Source organism: Acanthochromis polyacanthus, chromosome 10 (genome assembly GCF_021347895.1).
Source record: "Acanthochromis polyacanthus isolate Apoly-LR-REF ecotype Palm Island chromosome 10, KAUST_Apoly_ChrSc, whole genome shotgun sequence".
In the NCBI taxonomy this organism is placed as follows: Eukaryota; Metazoa; Chordata; class Actinopteri; family Pomacentridae; genus Acanthochromis; species Acanthochromis polyacanthus.
In genome coordinates, this window is record NC_067122.1 from 12115541 (window position 1) to 12133029 (window position 17489).

A 17489-nucleotide genomic window follows, 5' to 3' on the forward strand; every position below is an offset into this window, starting at 1 on the left:
ACAATGCCAAAGATACAAAATATTTTCTCATAAATGACAACTGGAAATATTCTTTTGCTGTCCCTAAATTGAACTGTTCATCTGGATTATTACTTGGAAAAGTCATATTTTCACTGTATTGTTTTTGTGCTAAATATTGCACGTGAGTTTTGACTCACAAGGAATGACATCATACAGAAATGTCATTGCAAATTCTTCATTAATACCCATTATTTACTGGTGTACGATAAGTCAGATTAACAATGCAATACTAGCGATGCAGACAAAACAAACAAATAAAAGGGATTCTTTTTAAATAAACAGCATGCATTAATGACTTTGACAGATCTACTGGTTTCTCAAACTTCTGCAACAGTATCTAACATCTGTGCATTACTAACAGGAATTTACAACGGCATGTTCCATGAGTCAAAGTCAAACATTGCACTTTAATAGTTCGTATAATACATATAAGACAATGTCTAGTGATCCTTAGATGTTCATTTTTTTAATCCTATGCTCCCATAAAGAAAATAATTGCCTTAATATTTTATCAGTTTTAGATACATTTTTCTTTCCACTGTAATACTAGCTTTTTTCATCATAAATGTACACTTCTGTCCAGTGATGAATTGTCCGATACATTCATGGAAAAACTCCAACAGTGCACCCCATCACCTCATACTTTTGGCCCATCACTTTGCTCAGTCTCATTTTTAAGATTTGGCACTTTGGAACCACTTGAGAGGCTCCTGTGTCTGCAAAAGTGTCCGCTCTCGTTCCCTGGACAGAAACCCGGGGCTTTGGATGGTTGAGAACCACCACCGGCTGGTACGGACCCGGACGTTTCACCAGTTGGTCCACCTTCAGCGGCATCGGGTAAATCACCGTACAGTCAGTCAGACTGGCCACAGGGACCTCAGTCTTATATTTGGATATTCTAAGTTTCAGTCCCTTCTTGCTTTTTTCCACACGCCTACTTGGACCCTTTTCAGAGAGACAGTCAGAAACTTTGAGGGGATGTCAGGCTCACTTTTGGCAGCCTCTGATTCCTCTACATGTGAGACAACTGTAGATTTCTCATCTGTTGAAGATTTGGAAGCATTAATGTGACTGCTTTGAACACTGTCTGTCTGTACAGTGCTATTCTTTTCTTCTTTGACATGGACATGGTTGTTGGTCAGTGCAATAGGTTGCTGAACACCTTTATCATGCTCTTCTACTTTTACAGACTCACTCTTCTGCTTTGTCAATAACAGGTCACGAATAAACGATCCACTTTTTGGGGCGACCTGATGTGAACGCCATAATGTTGAAGCAGCGCTCACTTGCTCGGTGCTGTTTGTTATCTTAACGTGATCTTGAGTTTTACTGCCAGAACTGCTCCTTTTATCCATCACTATGCCGCGCAGAGCCATTACCAAAGGCTGAATGGAACCCTGGGCTTCCTCTGGCTGCTGACTTAATGAAAACACAGAGGAGATGACAGGGAAACTCTCATGTTCCGACACATGTCCTTCTCTTGCCATCTCCTTTGGTCTCACTTCCTGAGTCCAAGTTGAGGTCTTTGAACTTGTGCGATTAAAGAGGACAGATGTTTTGATCGGGGACTGATTTGCAACATTGTTCTTGCCAACAGAAATTGCTTGAGGTCTCACTTGGACAGCTGGAACACTTAAACAGGGAGAAGTCGATTTCAAACTTTGCTGGTTCAAGGACACCGTCTCTTTCATTGGTTTTGAAACAGTGTTGCTCTTGAGGTGCATCGCCCGAGGTTCCAGCTTCACAGCCAACGGCACATTTTGAGGAAGGGTTTTTGTGTCACACACCCTCCTGGGTGGGATACTCTTTGAATGATCTACAATCACATTCTTTCTCTCATCCACCACTCTCTGGGAGATGCTTGTCACCCTGCTGTCTGGATGCAGTGCTGTACTCAACCTGTTAGCAACCTTAGAGGGCAGAGCATTAGGAGCTGCATTGTGGCTAACAGGTGCCGTTTGTGTGACGCTGATGACACTGTTACCTTCTCTGACAGGACTGAGGATGCTTTTGGGGAGCTTGTTTGGGATGCCTGGGTTGCACTCCAGGTTGATTATTTCTGGAGATGCTCTTTTCAATCCGCTCTTTTCTTTGCTCATTGGGTTCACAAGGTTGCTGGGAGTACTGACAGGGATAACAGCAGGACGCTCCACATTGACTGTCCTTGTTTCATTCTGTTTCCTGTTAACTGTGCACATGCCCATACTCGTAGACCACACCATGTTTGGATGACTAAATGTGGGAGACAAAGGCTTTCCCAGTGCAGTGTTTTGAGAGGCCACGGTCCTTGTGTCCTTTATTACAGACTCGTTTTCCTGTTGAGAGATGAGCCTCAGCTTTAGCTCCTTTGTCCCATTGACAGTTTTCACCTCCACAAGTTCAACCAAGCAGCCGGCAGGGATAGTTACCTCCTCAGGAAGAGAAACTGTTAGTGCTCTGTTGTGCTGAATGAGTCCATTCAAAGGGGACAAAAGTTCTGCATTACCATTAGTGGCAGTTGATACATTTGTGTCCAGTGTTTTCCCTCTCTGTTCATCTTTTCCAAATCTGGCAGCAGGTGCAGACGGGGTGGGTACTGTCACTCGAACAACTGGTCGAACAGAAGATGGATCAGCAGTGGGCACGCTTCTTAAGGCACTGGAGACAGGAATCTGTGGAGTTTTTGTCATGCCAGGCTTAGCAGGTCCTTGATTAATGCTTTTACTATGCAAACGGTCAATGTGCTTCACAAGGCAGAGCCTCCTCATGTAGCCCTGTCCACAGTGAGGACACGTGAATGGATACTTTGAAGTGTGCTGCTTCAGGTGCACGGCTAATTCAGCCTCACTGAAGGAGACGTTGTTGCAATAAAAGCAGTAAAACTTTGTCTGCATATGCTCCAACATATGCTTCTTGAACAATGCGCCATCTGTGGATGCAAATCCACATTTTTCACAATACATCACGTTTGAAGTGCTTAACACACGATCCAGTGCCACATTTGAATGCCCACCGTTCACAGATGACGGCATGCTTTGATAGCTGACAGGCTTCATGGTGAGGTCTCCTGGTCATCTGGCAGCAGATCTCACTGATTCAAAGGCTGTAGTTATACCGGTAAGTAAACATCCATCTTCAGCTGAGAGCCAGGATTTATTCCACAGGGAGGGAGGCAGACTGACTGATGCAGCCGTGAGGTGAGAGTTTAAAGCGTCTTCCCTCCTGTGAAAGGGAGAAGAAAACAGTGAGATGAGTGGCTGAACCTTGCAGGGCACAGTACTGACAGAGAGACGAGGCCCGTCCGGCCCCTCCCCCTCGAACGGAGCTCGTACATCATTTTTAACGCCTGCATCTGTTTGTTCTCCAATTCACGGATTGTTAGCGCAACAAACGACACAAAACGCTGAATAAAACTGAACCCAGTTATGAACATTTGCATGTTCGCCCTGCCCCCTCAAGCTGCCTTTTGAACGCAGCAAAAAGGCCCAATCAATCCACAACAGGGGGGTCGCGAAGACGACGGCCCGCATTTCTACTGTTTATGTTCGCAACGGAGTGAATTCCTGCCACGTACCTGACTGTAGTGTCGTAGAACAGCGTCCTGGTTGAATATGTGGAATTTCAAGTGGATGAATTACAACGAAAATCCTTTTTTTAGACGTGATACTGACGCTTGTCAACGCAGCCAACAGAGCCGCTCTCGGTTAGCTGCTCGTTAGCATCTGCGGCTAACGGAAACACTTCCGGAATTGAGACTTTCAAAATAAGAGCAGGGAGAAGCCTTCTTTTCAACGATTTCCCCCCCCCCTATTTTTCTAAATTGCACTATCTTTGTTACTTTGTTTGTCCATCAAGAATACCTGGGTTTAACTCTAATGGTTGGCCTTCTCTGTGGAATTTTCCCCTGTGCCTGACATATATAACAGGTTCATTGGTATGTAGGTGGAAGTGGTGAATATTTTTCTGTCTCTCTGTGTTGCCCACATGATGGACCGCCAACCTCTCAGGGGTGTAACTTGCCCTCTGCCCTATTTCAACTGGGATGGGCTCCAGCCTCTTTGCAACTCCCTACAGGATAAAGCAGGGACAGCAGACGGACAGGAGAATGAATTGTATGGAATAAAAATAATAGCCAGGTGATAATGCTGTTACATTTATCACAGTAAATTTTCTTATTTTAATCAATTTCTGTTGTAATTCTATTTTTAATTATCATTTTATATATAAATACCTGTAGGAAAAAATATATTTGAATTAAACCACACAAATAAATGTACACATATACAAATAAAGATAAGAATAAATGATTCATGTTCACTTTGAGGCCTGCAGATACAGAAAGCCAAAGGGGAAACCACGTGAAGAGCAACAGAGAGATTCTTATCAAAGAATACGAGTGGCTCTTCATGGTCTATGCTTGTTGCTGGTTCATGTGACTGAACCTAGTGTTCTTATGTGCTGTCTTGAGGGTTTGCATCTAACGCATTCAAGTAAAATTACCAAATATACTATAAACAAATTTCTTATTGATGAGGTGTACATCACTATACATTGCTCACATTTTATTATGCAAGCCCATTCCAACAAGTTGAATTTTCTTACTCTACTGATAAGACAATAGTGATTTCAATCTTTATTCCTTTTTTAGGCATTTTCTAGTCTGGCATAACCAGACAAATGTCCATCCATCCATTCTCTATACATCGCTTTATCCTCACTAGGGTCGCGGGGGGTGCTGGAGCCTATCCCAGCTGACTCGGGTGAAGGCAGGGGACACCCTGACAGGTCGCCAGTCTGTCGCAGGGCCACATATACAGACAAACAATCAAACTCACATTCACACCTACAGACAATTTAGAGTAACCAATTAACCTCAGCATATTTTTGCACTGTGGGAAGGAGCCGGAGTACCCGAAGAAAACCCACACATGCACAGAGAGAACATGCAAACTCCATGCAGAAAGATCCCAGGCCCAGACCGGGATTTGAACCGGGGATCTTCTTGCTGCAAGGTGAAAGTGCTAACCACTACTCTACTGTGCAGTCCCATAAGCAGACAAACGTGCAGCACAAAATGGTCTGGTAGCACCTCATTCACATTATGCTATAGGAGGAAAATATGTCATGGCGTGTTTGTGTTTCTTTAAACTAGTGTCAGTCATATTAGGAAAAGCTAAGTGAGGGATGCAGCAGCTGTGTCCCCTCAGAATAGTGATGGGGAAATTGTTTTGGTGGAATAATTACACACAGGGAGGCAGGCACTGTTGTTAAAATGTCTAATTCACCAGGAAAATAATACCAGACAGACTGCCTTACTGCACGACCCAGTCTTTGGCTGAACTTTTTCTAAAAAAATTTGCTGCTTGGAGGTTGTTGTTGCTGTTTTTAATGGTGAAATTTTGAATTTTACATGAAAAGGGAGGGAAAAAATGGGTGAAATGCACAACCAATGGCAGACTAATACCTGTGGCCTGCATCAGTGTGTACTCTATGTCACAAAACAATGTTGTGAAGTTGAGTCTGACTATGTGTTACTATTTTCCAAAATCTTCTTCATTATGGTAACAACAACTTTGAGACAGCAGCCTACTACATTGAAAATTTGACATTATGCTGAGGATTTTGGTCAGGTTAGATCAGTAACACTGCTTTGTAGTTTTTCTGGAGGAGAGTTTAGCATTTTAATGACAGTTTTCGCCTCACTCCGTGCAAATGTTCCACCAAAACGGTCACTATTTTGCAGGAACACACTGCATCCTTAATTTTTTATAGATCTCAGTACTGTAAAATCAATATTTATGGTTGATTTAAAGAATTAAAAACAATTAAGTGTTCGTTTGTTTGTTTTATTTGATGATGATATGATGATATATTGTTTTTCTCGACAACTGACAAACTGAAAAAACTTTATGTGCAATTCTCCTGTGTTTGCTGAGATTACTTTCATTAGATCTGAAATCTTCTACACAAACAACATTTTGAACATATACGTTGCTTTCAAACACGACCACTTCCACCTCCATCATGGTACGAAATGAAAACTTGTGCCGCAGCTCTCATTAAACAACACAAAATTTAACATTATGCGAGGATTGGATCACTAAGGCTGCCCTGCTAGTTTTTTGGAGGAAAATTTATCATTTTAATGACAGTTTTTGCTTCCCTGCATGCAAATGTTCAACCAAAATCATAACTATTTTGCAAGAACACGCTGCATCCTTCATTTTCAGAATCAGAAACAAAATAAGAATCAGCTTTAATTGCCAAGTACGTACACAACATACAGGGTTTCGGCTGCTGGTGTCACCCTAGGATAATGGAAAGAGAATAATATAAATAAACTACAGAATGGACAGGGAAGAAAAATAATAGTAATAAAATAAACATAACACAATATATAGAGATATTTGCAAGCTAGAAAGGAATATATAAACACTGTAGTGAAAAATAATTGCTAGAAACACAGTAGTGCAAAAAACAATTGTAGTCTCAAAAGAAACACAAACAATTCAATTTTTTTTAGCAATATGATAAAGTGAAGGCAGACCATTCTGCAGCTAGGCAAAACTATTATTTTGAAAGTTTTGACGGAAATCCACGTTTATATGTTGTTGTTCTCGACAGCTGACAAATCGAACACACTTTACGTGCGATTCTTGAAGACAAACAACGCAAATCTCCTGTTTTTGCTGGGATTACTCACGTTAGGTCTGAAATCTTCTACACAAACCACGTTTTGAACGTCTACGTTGCCTTCAAACACGACCACTAACATCTCCGGCATGGTCCGAAACGTAAAGTTGTGCTGCAGCTCTCATAAACCACACGATGCTGCGTTTGTATTGACTCACAGACAGTGAGAGGGTCGTTCTATGGCAGCAGCTCGTATAGAGGGGGGTCATTTTGATGAGAGAGCTCATCCAGTGACCAGGGAAGTGCTTTGAAGCTTTTGTATTTAACGAGATCAGGTCCAAACACAGGCCTGAGGGAGGTCACAGAGGCAGGGGCGAGGAGGAAACGTGGATGCATCTGGCCTAAAATAAATAAAAACATGCTGTTGAGAACCCGCAGGCTGCTTTCTACAGTGTCTCTAGCGTTACCGAGGTGAGTAGTCACGGAAATACAGTTCAGGATGCTTTCCTTTGCTTCAATCCTCACACATGAGATGTGAAAATGCCTTAAATTTAGCTTTACATGTGGTCCTTGCTGCAGCATCTGCTCTGATCTACACCTGTTATTGTAGCCCCCGTAGCTCATGTGAGGATCACCATGACTATTGTGAAAACTGTTTCTGGGATTTGCACACCATTGTTGCAATTCATAATGACACAGCAGAGGCTTTCACTTGACCCTCCCATTCCCCGGTTTTTTTTTTCCGTCATTCCCCTGCGAGCTTCCTGGTTATGGCAATACTAACGCAGCTAACTCGGACACAAGCTGCCAGCTGGCTCGTCCTCAGAAAGAGACTTTTCTCGTCTTTTCGCAGACACGCAGTGACCCGCAGCATGGCCTCGGACCCGGCGGCAGCAGCAGCGGAGACAACCCGCTTTGACTTTCTGGTGATCGGCGGCGGTTCCGGAGGTCTGGCCGGGGCTCGGAGGGCGGCGGAGCTCGGAGCAGCCACCGCCGTGATCGAGAGCCACAAACTCGGAGGTACCTGCGTGAGTAAAAATACCGATAAGAAGCAACACTGTCACCCATCCAGACGGCTGCCTCACACAGTTACCAGGCTCACTGCGAAGCCTCCGGACTCCTTTTGTGGAAGTTTTTTTGTGTTTGTGTGTGTATCTGTGGCAAACATTGCGGGTTTATTGGAGCTGAAATCCAGAGTCTGAACACTTGAAATGCTTTCATTTAATGAAAACAAATGTAATGGGGGTGAAAACAAAATTGCAAGTGTTGACATTTTTATGCACAAGTTCTACAATTTTTTAAGGAAGTTTGTATTTATGCAGAACTGCTGAGATCCATGCATTGTGTTTAGTTTGTGTCTCCATTCATTATGTTAACCTTAATTTTATGTAGAAACCTTAAACCACACAGTGCATAAAGGCAGCAGTTTGTTTTGCTAATTCCTCATGTTTGATAATAAGTGAAGAGATTAACTCCTCTAATCTAATTTTGTCCTCAAATAATATAAACATTGATAGACAATCGCCAACTAAACCCAATGTTTGCTCCTTTTAATTTGCAGGTGATTTATTTTTCACTTCACTTTGCTTCCACATTTACCTAAAATACACTGATTGTCATTCATTTTTCTACTTCTTTCAAATGTTTCTTTTATGACACCCACTTATCAACTTTTTCATTCAACACATATTTCATATTGCTGTTTAATAATGTTCAGAGCTCTGTAGTTAAGCTCTAAAATGATTTCGCTACCATTTAATCTGTGCTTAGATGCTTTTCAGACAACTAATTCGCTCTCCTTCGATGTTTTTCAGGTCAACGTTGGCTGTGTCCCCAAGAAGGTACGCTTTTATCTCTGATCTTGTAGTAACCGGGCCGGTTTTACCTCCATGCCTGAATAAAGTTTCGATATGCCTGGAATCCTCAAGTGTCTAAATGTGTTGCCTTTCCATTTCTTCACAGGTGATGTGGAATGCAGCCGTTCACGCCGAGTATCTCCACGATCACAGCGATTATGGCTTTGACGTTGGAAATGTTCGTTTCAGTTGGGAGTAAGTTACACTGTCTGCTGGTGTCTTTTTTTTTTTTGTGCAACAACAATCAGCTCTTTTGAAAGTTGTTCCTGGAACAAGGCGGTATTCGTTTCACACCACACCTCCTCGGTCCGTTGCTTCTTTTTTTTTCCCTTTCTTTTTTTTTTTTTTTTTTGCTTCACTTCAGCCCACTTCTCTGTCTTTGTTAAGTCAACCTAGACTGTTAGAGATAAGTCTGTGGAAGGAGTGGCTGAGTGAAACATGAGGAAACTCAGGGACACACAACACTTGATGAGGCCAGGCAGCCGTTTCATGTGTCCTTGTATGAACTGGTGGAAGAACTTGTCCAACATACACTTATTGGTGATATTTCAAAACATTATTAAAGAAGCTTATAAATGAAAGTACATATTAAAATATAAAGATCTAAAATCATTGTAATAATGCAACAAATGCGACCTGTGTGAAGCTGCTAATGCTTTAACTTTTTGCTGTCGGCTAAACTTTAGTTTCTGCTTGCTTGTTTTGTACTGTGATGTGTTCTTGTTATTTTGTACAACCTCTATGTGTTGCAGCAGTAGCGTTTGCATCCATTTGAATATGTATGTAGTTTTTACAAAATGCAAATATTACAAACAAGAATAGTATGTTTTGTGATGTGATATTTTGTCGTCACACATGTTTGATATGAGAAATGTGTTATAGTTAAACATTAAATATGAGTATAGAGAAGTAGTCCTAGAGAATATGTATTTCTCCTTTAGAAAATCTTTCTATTTCAGTGACTAAGTTTGCAGGTAGAGGACATGGTTTGGCTGCCTGTATGATTTTAATGTGTGTGTATTTGCAGAACTTTAAAGGCCAAAAGGGACGCATACGTCAGTCACCTAAATCGCATTTATCGCAACAACCTCGACAAGGTAAATTCACATTATTTTTATCATGTCTGTCTGGCGCAGCTCAGGTTTATTAGAGTGATTTGATTTCGCTCTGTTTGTTTGTGCTATTTTCAAATGAAGTGAGAGAGAAATTGTGCAACAGTGACGATATCTGCTCCGTTTCAGGCTAAAATCCAAACCATTCAAGGCTATGCCAGGTTTACAGACGATCCCGAGCCGACTGTGGAGGTCAACGGAAGGAAGTACACAGCTCCTCACATCCTCATCGCCACTGGAGGGCAGCCTTCTGTTCTGAGTGAGGATGAAGTGCCTGGTAAGACATACAGTTGTGAGGTTTTACTTGGGAAATGGTTAATCGTTTTTGTGTGGAGCTCTGCTGTGTCCATGTAGTTGTTTTTTTTTTTTTTCATCAATTGATCAACCCTCTCAAACCCAAGCAGTTTGGGGCGTTTTGTATTTAGTGCCGTCACATATTCAGTGCAATATAAAGTCCTACACTTCCATGGAAACAGCACAACCATGACTAGAAGTAGAGAGAATTTAAAATGTTTGTGCAGTATGATAAAGTTCAAATGTCATAAATCTTAAAAATGAAAGATATATTTCTTTGATAATTTACATTGCAAAGATTGAAAACCTCGAATCAGCAAGTGAAACTTTTTTCAAGTGCCCACATTGATTTTTTTTTTTTCTGGATGTACATGTTTTACTATGTATCATTTTATTAACATCTGTTCTGTGCAAACAGTTAGTTTCTGTTTTTTTTTTCATTCTTCTTGGTTTTGATGAGAAGCTCTTTTTTTTTTTTTTTTTTTTTACAGAATCTCATTAGTTCTGACTGTTTATTTTTGGTAAATATTAAAATGAGGCATGTAGAATTAAGTGATTTTGATTTCGATCAAATACTAATTGTTTTTCCTGACAAAATAGAAAGTCATAGATGATAATTATGATGCTATGACATGAACGCCAATACACAGTTAGCCTGGATGGATTTTTTTTTTAAAGCCTTTCAAACTTTTGTGGTCCAGAGGGTTACCTAAACTATATTTCTGAAATTACACAAATATGCCAACTGTTGTGTTCTACTCTTTCAGGGGCACGTCTGGGCATTACCAGTGATGGCTTTTTTGAGCTTGAAACCCTGCCAAAGTAAGATTTTTATACAATCTCTTTAGTCTTTATTGGATACCAGGAAGAATGTTTGTATCTGGAACTAAAAGTTGTATTATCGTGACAGACGCAGTGTGATTGTGGGTGCTGGGTATATTGCTGTGGAGATGGCAGGCATTCTCTCCACCCTGGGGTCCAAAACATCCCTCATTATTCGACAAACGGGAGTAAGAAGCAAACGCAGAACCACAGCACAAACCATACGCTCACTTATTCCAGTGACATTCACTTACTCTCATATTCTCTCTGTAGGTTTTGAGGAACTTTGACGCCTTCATCAGCACAAACTGCACCAAAGAACTGCAGAACACCGGTATAGATTTGTGGAAGAACTCTCAGGTGAAGTCTGTGAGTAAAACAGACAAAGGCCTGGAGGTGACAATCGTTACCAAAGATCCAGAGAAGAAGAACGACGAGGAGAAGACCAGCGTCATCCAGGAGGTGGACTGTCTTCTCTGGGCCATCGGCAGGCAGCCCAACACATCTGGACTGAACATCGGCAGCATGGTAACAGTCTGCTCATGATTGTTTACTGCAGACTGGATGGTGACAGCGAAAAATATGCAGCTGTCTCCAGAAAGAGCAAATATTTATCCTTATTGAAGACTGTCATTTTGTGGCAGGAAAGCGTTTAAATCACATCTGTTCATCAGTTAAACCATAATAATGCACTGCCGACAGCTTGTCACCGCTATCTGTCTGTCTGAAATGAGCGTTTGGCTCTGCTCAGTACTCCTTGTATCACCTTCATCCTGACCATTTAATTGTCTTACCACATTATGTCAACATTGCAGATAATTTTAATTTTTCTTTCTTAAGTACACATGCATGAATAAAAACTGTTTTTAACAAGAACTACATCCATCAACATGATATTAGACGAACAATTAAAGCTTTGTGAGAGGAAAAGAATCCAAAGTAAACCTGGAATGAGGTCATCTTTAGCCAGTAATTTGATATAATCCGAGAACCAGACTAGACGGCTGTCACGTTCATTTACTTTGTTGTTTGTTAGAGGTCACGAATGAAATTCTGTCAGGTGCTGGTTAGCTCACTTAATGACTGTTAGTGGATCCTCGACAGTGAAATCCAAATAACTATGTACCTAACGAACACCACCTAGTCTGATTCTTTGTTTCTGGCTCATCTGTTGCATGGAGGAGAATATGAATGACTTACTAAAGCAGCAGATTTAACACTGATGGAACCATTAACCTGTTTTTAGAAAACACAAATCCATGTTGAACCTTCTCAGACCTTTCTGGGATGACTGTGAGAACGCTCAGTGAGGGCGAGGCCTCGGCTCTGGGTTTGCTGGTTTACTTTTAATCCTCCACAGTTGGGATGAGTCATTTGTTGTTTCTTGGCACAGACAGAATTTCTGTCTTAACTCTGGACAGTAAAGGAGAGAATGGAAACCGCCAAAACATACAGTATCTTTCCTCAAAACCATTACTCAGCCCAGCAATGCATCTCTGTACTACTTTGTTTCAGATTAGGCTGTTTGCTGGCTTCATTTACTTTACTGATATTACAGCAAAGCTAATACAAGTTTAAAGTTCTTTCTCATTGGTCATAACTCTAACAGTTCCTCTCTGTGTTTGTCAGGCTCTGGATACAGATGAAAAAGGCCATATCATCGTGGATGAGTTTCAGAACACCAGTCGATCAGGGATCTACGCTGTTGGAGATGTTTGTGGCAAAGCTCTTCTCACACCCGGTAGGAATTAGCACCAATAAGTCCTGTATGAAGGTAGGCTTAAGTTAAAAAAAAATGTGGTGGTGTAGTTTGGAGTGAGAACGTACTTTTGCCAATTATAGGGGATGCGCATTTGTCAGCATTACACAGTACACTACGAGTTTGTCCATTAAATGAGCTGCTTTTGAGTCCAGACGTTTGCACTACAAAGCAGAATTTGAGATTATTGAGGTAATTCATGTTTATCTCTTGGTTTTTAGTACTACCACAGGGGTTCTCTTCATGGTAAGACATCGGCACGTATAAAAGCAGCTACTAGTCTACTAGTTGTCTTCGAAATATGTCATCAACGTTAGAAGATCCAGCAGAGCTCCATGCAAAGATAGTGAGAGAAGAAAATCTAAATTTATAGAGCTACAAGTGATTTCAAAGTCATTTCATTGGTTTGTATACCTTTGTAGAGCGATGAAATCCTTAAAAACAAAAACTGATCAAAGCACTAAAGCCTTACAGCCTGATTGCTGACCTCAAACAGTTAGCAATAAAACTAGTTATGGATATAAATTATTCTGCTCCCAAACGTGTTTCAACAGCTGAAAGAATGAAATAAAAGGGGGCTACAGCCCAAGAATTCATCGTTCACATTGCCGTGAAAACAGACTTTTATTACTGGATTATTTATTAGTTAAATAAGTGTTTTTGTCAGTAGCTTAAATGGACAACATCTGTAATTCCATAATTACAGATGTTGCGTTTCTTTTTGAAACTTTCCTTTGTGACTTTGGATGCAGCGGTTGCTCTGTTTTTCTTATTCGCTTGTATTGTGTTCTAAACTCCTCAGATCTGTTTGGGATGTTAATTTGCTCTTCTTGTGAGAAATACACTAATATGTAGCCTCCAATACGATACGAGAATCAGCCAACTTGTCGCTTTGAATTATCTTTATATGCTGTTTTTTTACTCATTCTCAGACGTTAAACCATCTGAGAATGAGTCCTACACGATGGAAGAATACATCTAAGCTCCATGTTTTTTTAAGAATATGCATTTTTAATAAAAGCCATATCTACTCTTGCCCTAAGAATTTGGTATTGATAAACCATTCATTCATTCATTTATAATGATAAACCCGTCAAAATTCACACTGTCTGCAACCGTTTGCACCTTTCCCTTCTGCTTCATCTGCTATGGTCTCTATTATGAGTATAAAATCTTGTATTTCTCTAATATTTGCTCTTTGTTTGTGAAATATGCCACTCTGGTGCCAGTTGACCTGTGCATATCTGTGGTGGTCATCTGTTCCCAACCCTGCCTCTTTCATGTAAATTTGCTCAGAGGTAGAATCACAAACCCTGAGTTGACTTACCGAGATAACCAGCTTTGTAAGACCGCTTGCGATTGTTGGGTTCATTGAAGCCAGATAAGATACCCTGGATAAGCTGAACTCGCTTTGTAACAATGACTCAGGTCTGTTGTGTTTATGAGGTCTGGGTTTCTTCTACTAAGAAGTTCTGATATTTATTAACCAAAAGAAAAAATCAAAACAATTACGCTCAGCATTGGTTCCAAATATCACCTTTGAAATGTATTCAAGTCTCTGCTTGTGGACTTATCAGTTTAGCTTCCACCTATTCTTCTTTTCTCTGTACTTACAATGCAATAGTCACATAAGAAATCCATCTCTAGTTTATAGCAAAGAAATACTGTCATCTTTAATATCATAAAATACTGAAAAAGTTCAAAACCCCAGCAACACCTGTAAAATAAACAACAACTTTATTGTGAGACACAATAAACTAGTCCTCGTGTCTCTCCGGAACATGTTGGAGTCACAATAAAGTTGTTCTTAATGCTGTAGTTTTGACTCTTTCCCGTCTTCGTGCATTTTAGTAACGTCTGAATTTGTCCAGAAATCTGCATTATGAAATACTGCATCAGTAGCGCTGGCTTGTACCTGCTTCTATGGTTTTAGAATAAAGGATTTCACTTCTGACAGCACCTGAAACTTATTGTTATTCAAAGCACACTGATGTTTTGTTATGTCGCTGCAGTTGCCATTGCTGCAGGCAGAAAGCTGGCACACAGACTGTTTGAGGGCAAGAAAGACTCGAAGTTGGATTATTCCAGCATCCCCACAGTGGTGTTCAGCCACCCACCCATTGGCACTGTGGGCCTCACGGAGGGTGAGTTCACATAAACATGTCTTCAAGTGGGTGTAGCTCTACATCAGTAGGACATTTTCCCATTTCTTATTCCCTTACAGTAATTTTAGTCTGAATTAGAGCTTCATCCAGTGGAAATGCTGCACTGCCCCAAGTTTTACAAGAATTTCTATGCCTACTTACATTTGTTCATGTCACAGAGGAGGCCATTAAAGCTCGAGGAAAGGAGAATATAAAGATCTACAAGACCTCTTTCACCCCGATGTATCATGCCATCACAAGCAGGAAGAGTCAGTGCATCATGAAGCTGGTGTGTGAGGGAAAGGAGGAGAAGGTAGGAGCTACTTGGTCAAAGAGATTACTAAAAAATCTCTGAAAATCACAAATGTATTGATTGAGTTAATCCTGTGCTATTAATCCATGCCACCATATTGTGTTACTGACGTTATTTCTTAAAGTACGCATCACTTAAACCACTAAAACAACAAAGATCTGAGAACCTACTTGAAAATTCTTTGTGCTTTTAAAATATTAAAAGCAGAACCTTCTCTAAACCCTCTTAACTCATGTAGAATTGCTTCCTTATATTCTTAGTATCCTAGTTTTGCAACTATACAAGCCACAATTGAGGCTGAAGTTTATGAAAACACTAAAAAATTAACTTTTCATCTGTTTATTCTAACACAGAAAGCAGCACAGACTGTCTCTTCAGCGCTGTTACTGCCTCAACGTTTTACTCTTTCTGTGCACAAACTGCTGCAGCTATTTTCAAACGCTGAATCTTCTCATTTCCCCAGGTGGTAGGTCTGCACATGCAGGGCCTGGGCTGTGATGAGATGCTGCAGGGATTTGCTGTTGCCATCAAAATGGGTGCTACCAAAGCAGACTTTGACAAGACCGTCGCCATTCACCCCACCTCATCCGAGGAGTTTGTCACCATGCGTTAATGCAAACACAGACTCCCCGCCTCGTTGCCTCCCTATACGACCAGCAGCCCAGAAAAGCATACCAGGACAGAGTCGCTGCCCAGTACTACTCTCGCATCAGCTTGACGACTTGCTTTATAAAACTACCTACATGCTTCCATTTTCTCTCATTTAAGTGACCTTATTTGTGCGCAGTCTTTCACTTTTTCTAATTTTTACCTAAATGGACCAAGACTGAAGTATGACCTTCTTTAAACTGTACTGTGGGTCATGATTATTGATTGAAAACTCTGGATTCCATTTTAATGATAGTGAAATGGAAGTGATTGATCTGCAGGTCTTGTTGTCAAGAGATTGCACGGGAAGTCAAAAGACCTCTCTCCTAGTGTATGTGTTTGATTTGTCAGTCATTTGTCAGATGAAAAATACAAACATTTCTGCTCTTATAGGCATATATCTACTGTACTGTTCAAAAGATCCAATAAAACTGCAGCTTTTTCTTAAGTCTTCTGGCTATTTTTTCATAATTCTGTGACTCAGCACTTTGTTTTTTTGTGTTCTAACGCCTTTTAAGTGCCCTGCCCTGTGTGCTTTTACAATTGATTCGGGTTGGGTAATAACTTCTCTTGTTTGAACAAAGAGATTATTACAGAGACACCTGTCAAGCCAACATGTGATAATGTTCTATTTGAGATTACTTTAAACAAATGGCAATATTGGTTTACGGTGATTAGTGTTTTTGTTGGTAGATCAGAATTTTGTCATTGATATAAATGCAGAATTAAAACTTATTTACTTGACAAGCAGTTTAACCATCCATCCATCCATTCTCTATACACCGCTTTATCCTCACTAGGGTCGTGGGGGGTGCTGGAGCCTATCCCAGCTGACTCGGGCAAAGGCAGGGGACACCCCAGGCAGGGGACACCCCGGACAGGTCGCCAGCCCGCCACCCCGCCACAGGGCTACATATACAGACAAACAAACTCACATTCACACCTACAGGCCTACAGGCAATTTAGAATGATCAATTAACCTCAGCATATTTTTGGACTGTGGGAAGAAGCCGGAGTGCCCAGAGAAAACCCATGCATGCACAGAGAGAACATGCAAACTCCATGCAGAAAGATCCCAGGCCCAGACCGGGATTTGAACCGGGGATCTTCTTGCTGCAAGGCCAAAGTGCTAACCACTACTCTACTGTGCAGTCCACAGTTTAACCAGTAAAGTAAAATATGCTGCGTGCATACTGCCCACATGCACCAGAGTGTTGGATCTATTTCCTTACATCCACACAGAAATCATAGATACTCTCAGAATACAGTCATGGTAAAATGTAACTACATACAATTAGTTTGTACTTTACTGTCCACTTTGCAATTCTTTATCCAAAAGGGAAGACCGTACTTTTTTAGTAAACTGTCTTCATTCAAACAACCAAAGTTTCCTGATATTTTATAGTTAATGATTTTATGTACAAATCATGACCTGCTTCTAAAGTATGATTCAGATTCAAAGTTATAAATTAAACTAACCTTTTTTATGTTTTGTCCTTTAAGTAAACAACCTCCTACAGTACTGTGCAGTTATATTATTATATCCATTAGAGTTAATATTATTTCCATTTTAAATAATTTAAGATATGCTGCTCAGCTGAATAATCACTGGCTCATCTTATCGGTTTTTCACAGCACAGTGCATCTTTTAGACTGCATTTTTCAAATTTTTTTTCTAAACTATTTCATAGCCAATTTTTTTGTATATTTGGAAAGAGTTCAGAGAATAGGTCTGAGAAAATATAGGGGTCTCTCCTGGCTCAGTCACACACATCACACATAAGAACTTAAATTTGTCATCTAACACGAATGCATCAGGAATTAGGTTTAACCCGTGTGTTTGTGCCATAGACTGTGCCTATGATTTGTGCTCATCTTCACTCTCAAGATGTCACTGCTGTGTTAAAG

General features: G+C 40.6%; 2 protein-coding genes across 4 annotated transcripts; one reads left to right on the forward strand and one right to left on the reverse strand.

Annotated features, from left to right (window-relative positions):
* Positions 1–802: 802 nt before the first annotated feature.
* Positions 803–3736, reverse strand: LOC110954735 (zinc finger protein 518B). The gene is made up of 2 exons (XM_022199409.2): positions 3575–3736; positions 803–3222 (listed from the first exon to the last, which is right to left on the reverse strand). Exon 2 carries the CDS (start codon positions 3054–3056, stop codon positions 927–929), a length of 2130 nt encoding a protein of 709 aa, XP_022055101.2. The 5' UTR covers positions 3057–3222; positions 3575–3736; the 3' UTR covers positions 803–926.
* Positions 3737–6646: 2910 nt separating this feature from the next.
* Positions 6647–16029, forward strand: gsr (glutathione reductase). Of its 3 annotated transcripts, XM_022199407.2 has the most exons (13): positions 6647–7104; positions 7487–7661; positions 8448–8474; positions 8596–8684; positions 9517–9586; positions 9731–9878; positions 10663–10717; positions 10806–10905; positions 10991–11245; positions 12347–12458; positions 14489–14620; positions 14800–14933; positions 15397–16029. In XM_022199407.2, the coding sequence occupies exons 1-13, from the start codon at positions 7052–7054 to the stop codon at positions 15544–15546; spliced, it is 1500 nt and encodes a 499-aa protein (XP_022055099.1). In that variant the 5' UTR covers positions 6647–7051; the 3' UTR covers positions 15547–16029. The 3 variants fall into 3 exon arrangements, with proteins under 3 accessions (XP_022055099.1, XP_022055098.1, XP_022055100.1); XM_022199406.2 differs by lacking the exon at positions 6647–7104 and having other exon boundaries at positions 7225–7661; XM_022199408.2 differs by lacking the exon at positions 6647–7104 and having other exon boundaries at positions 7530–7653.
* Positions 16030–17489: the final 1460 nt, after the last annotated feature.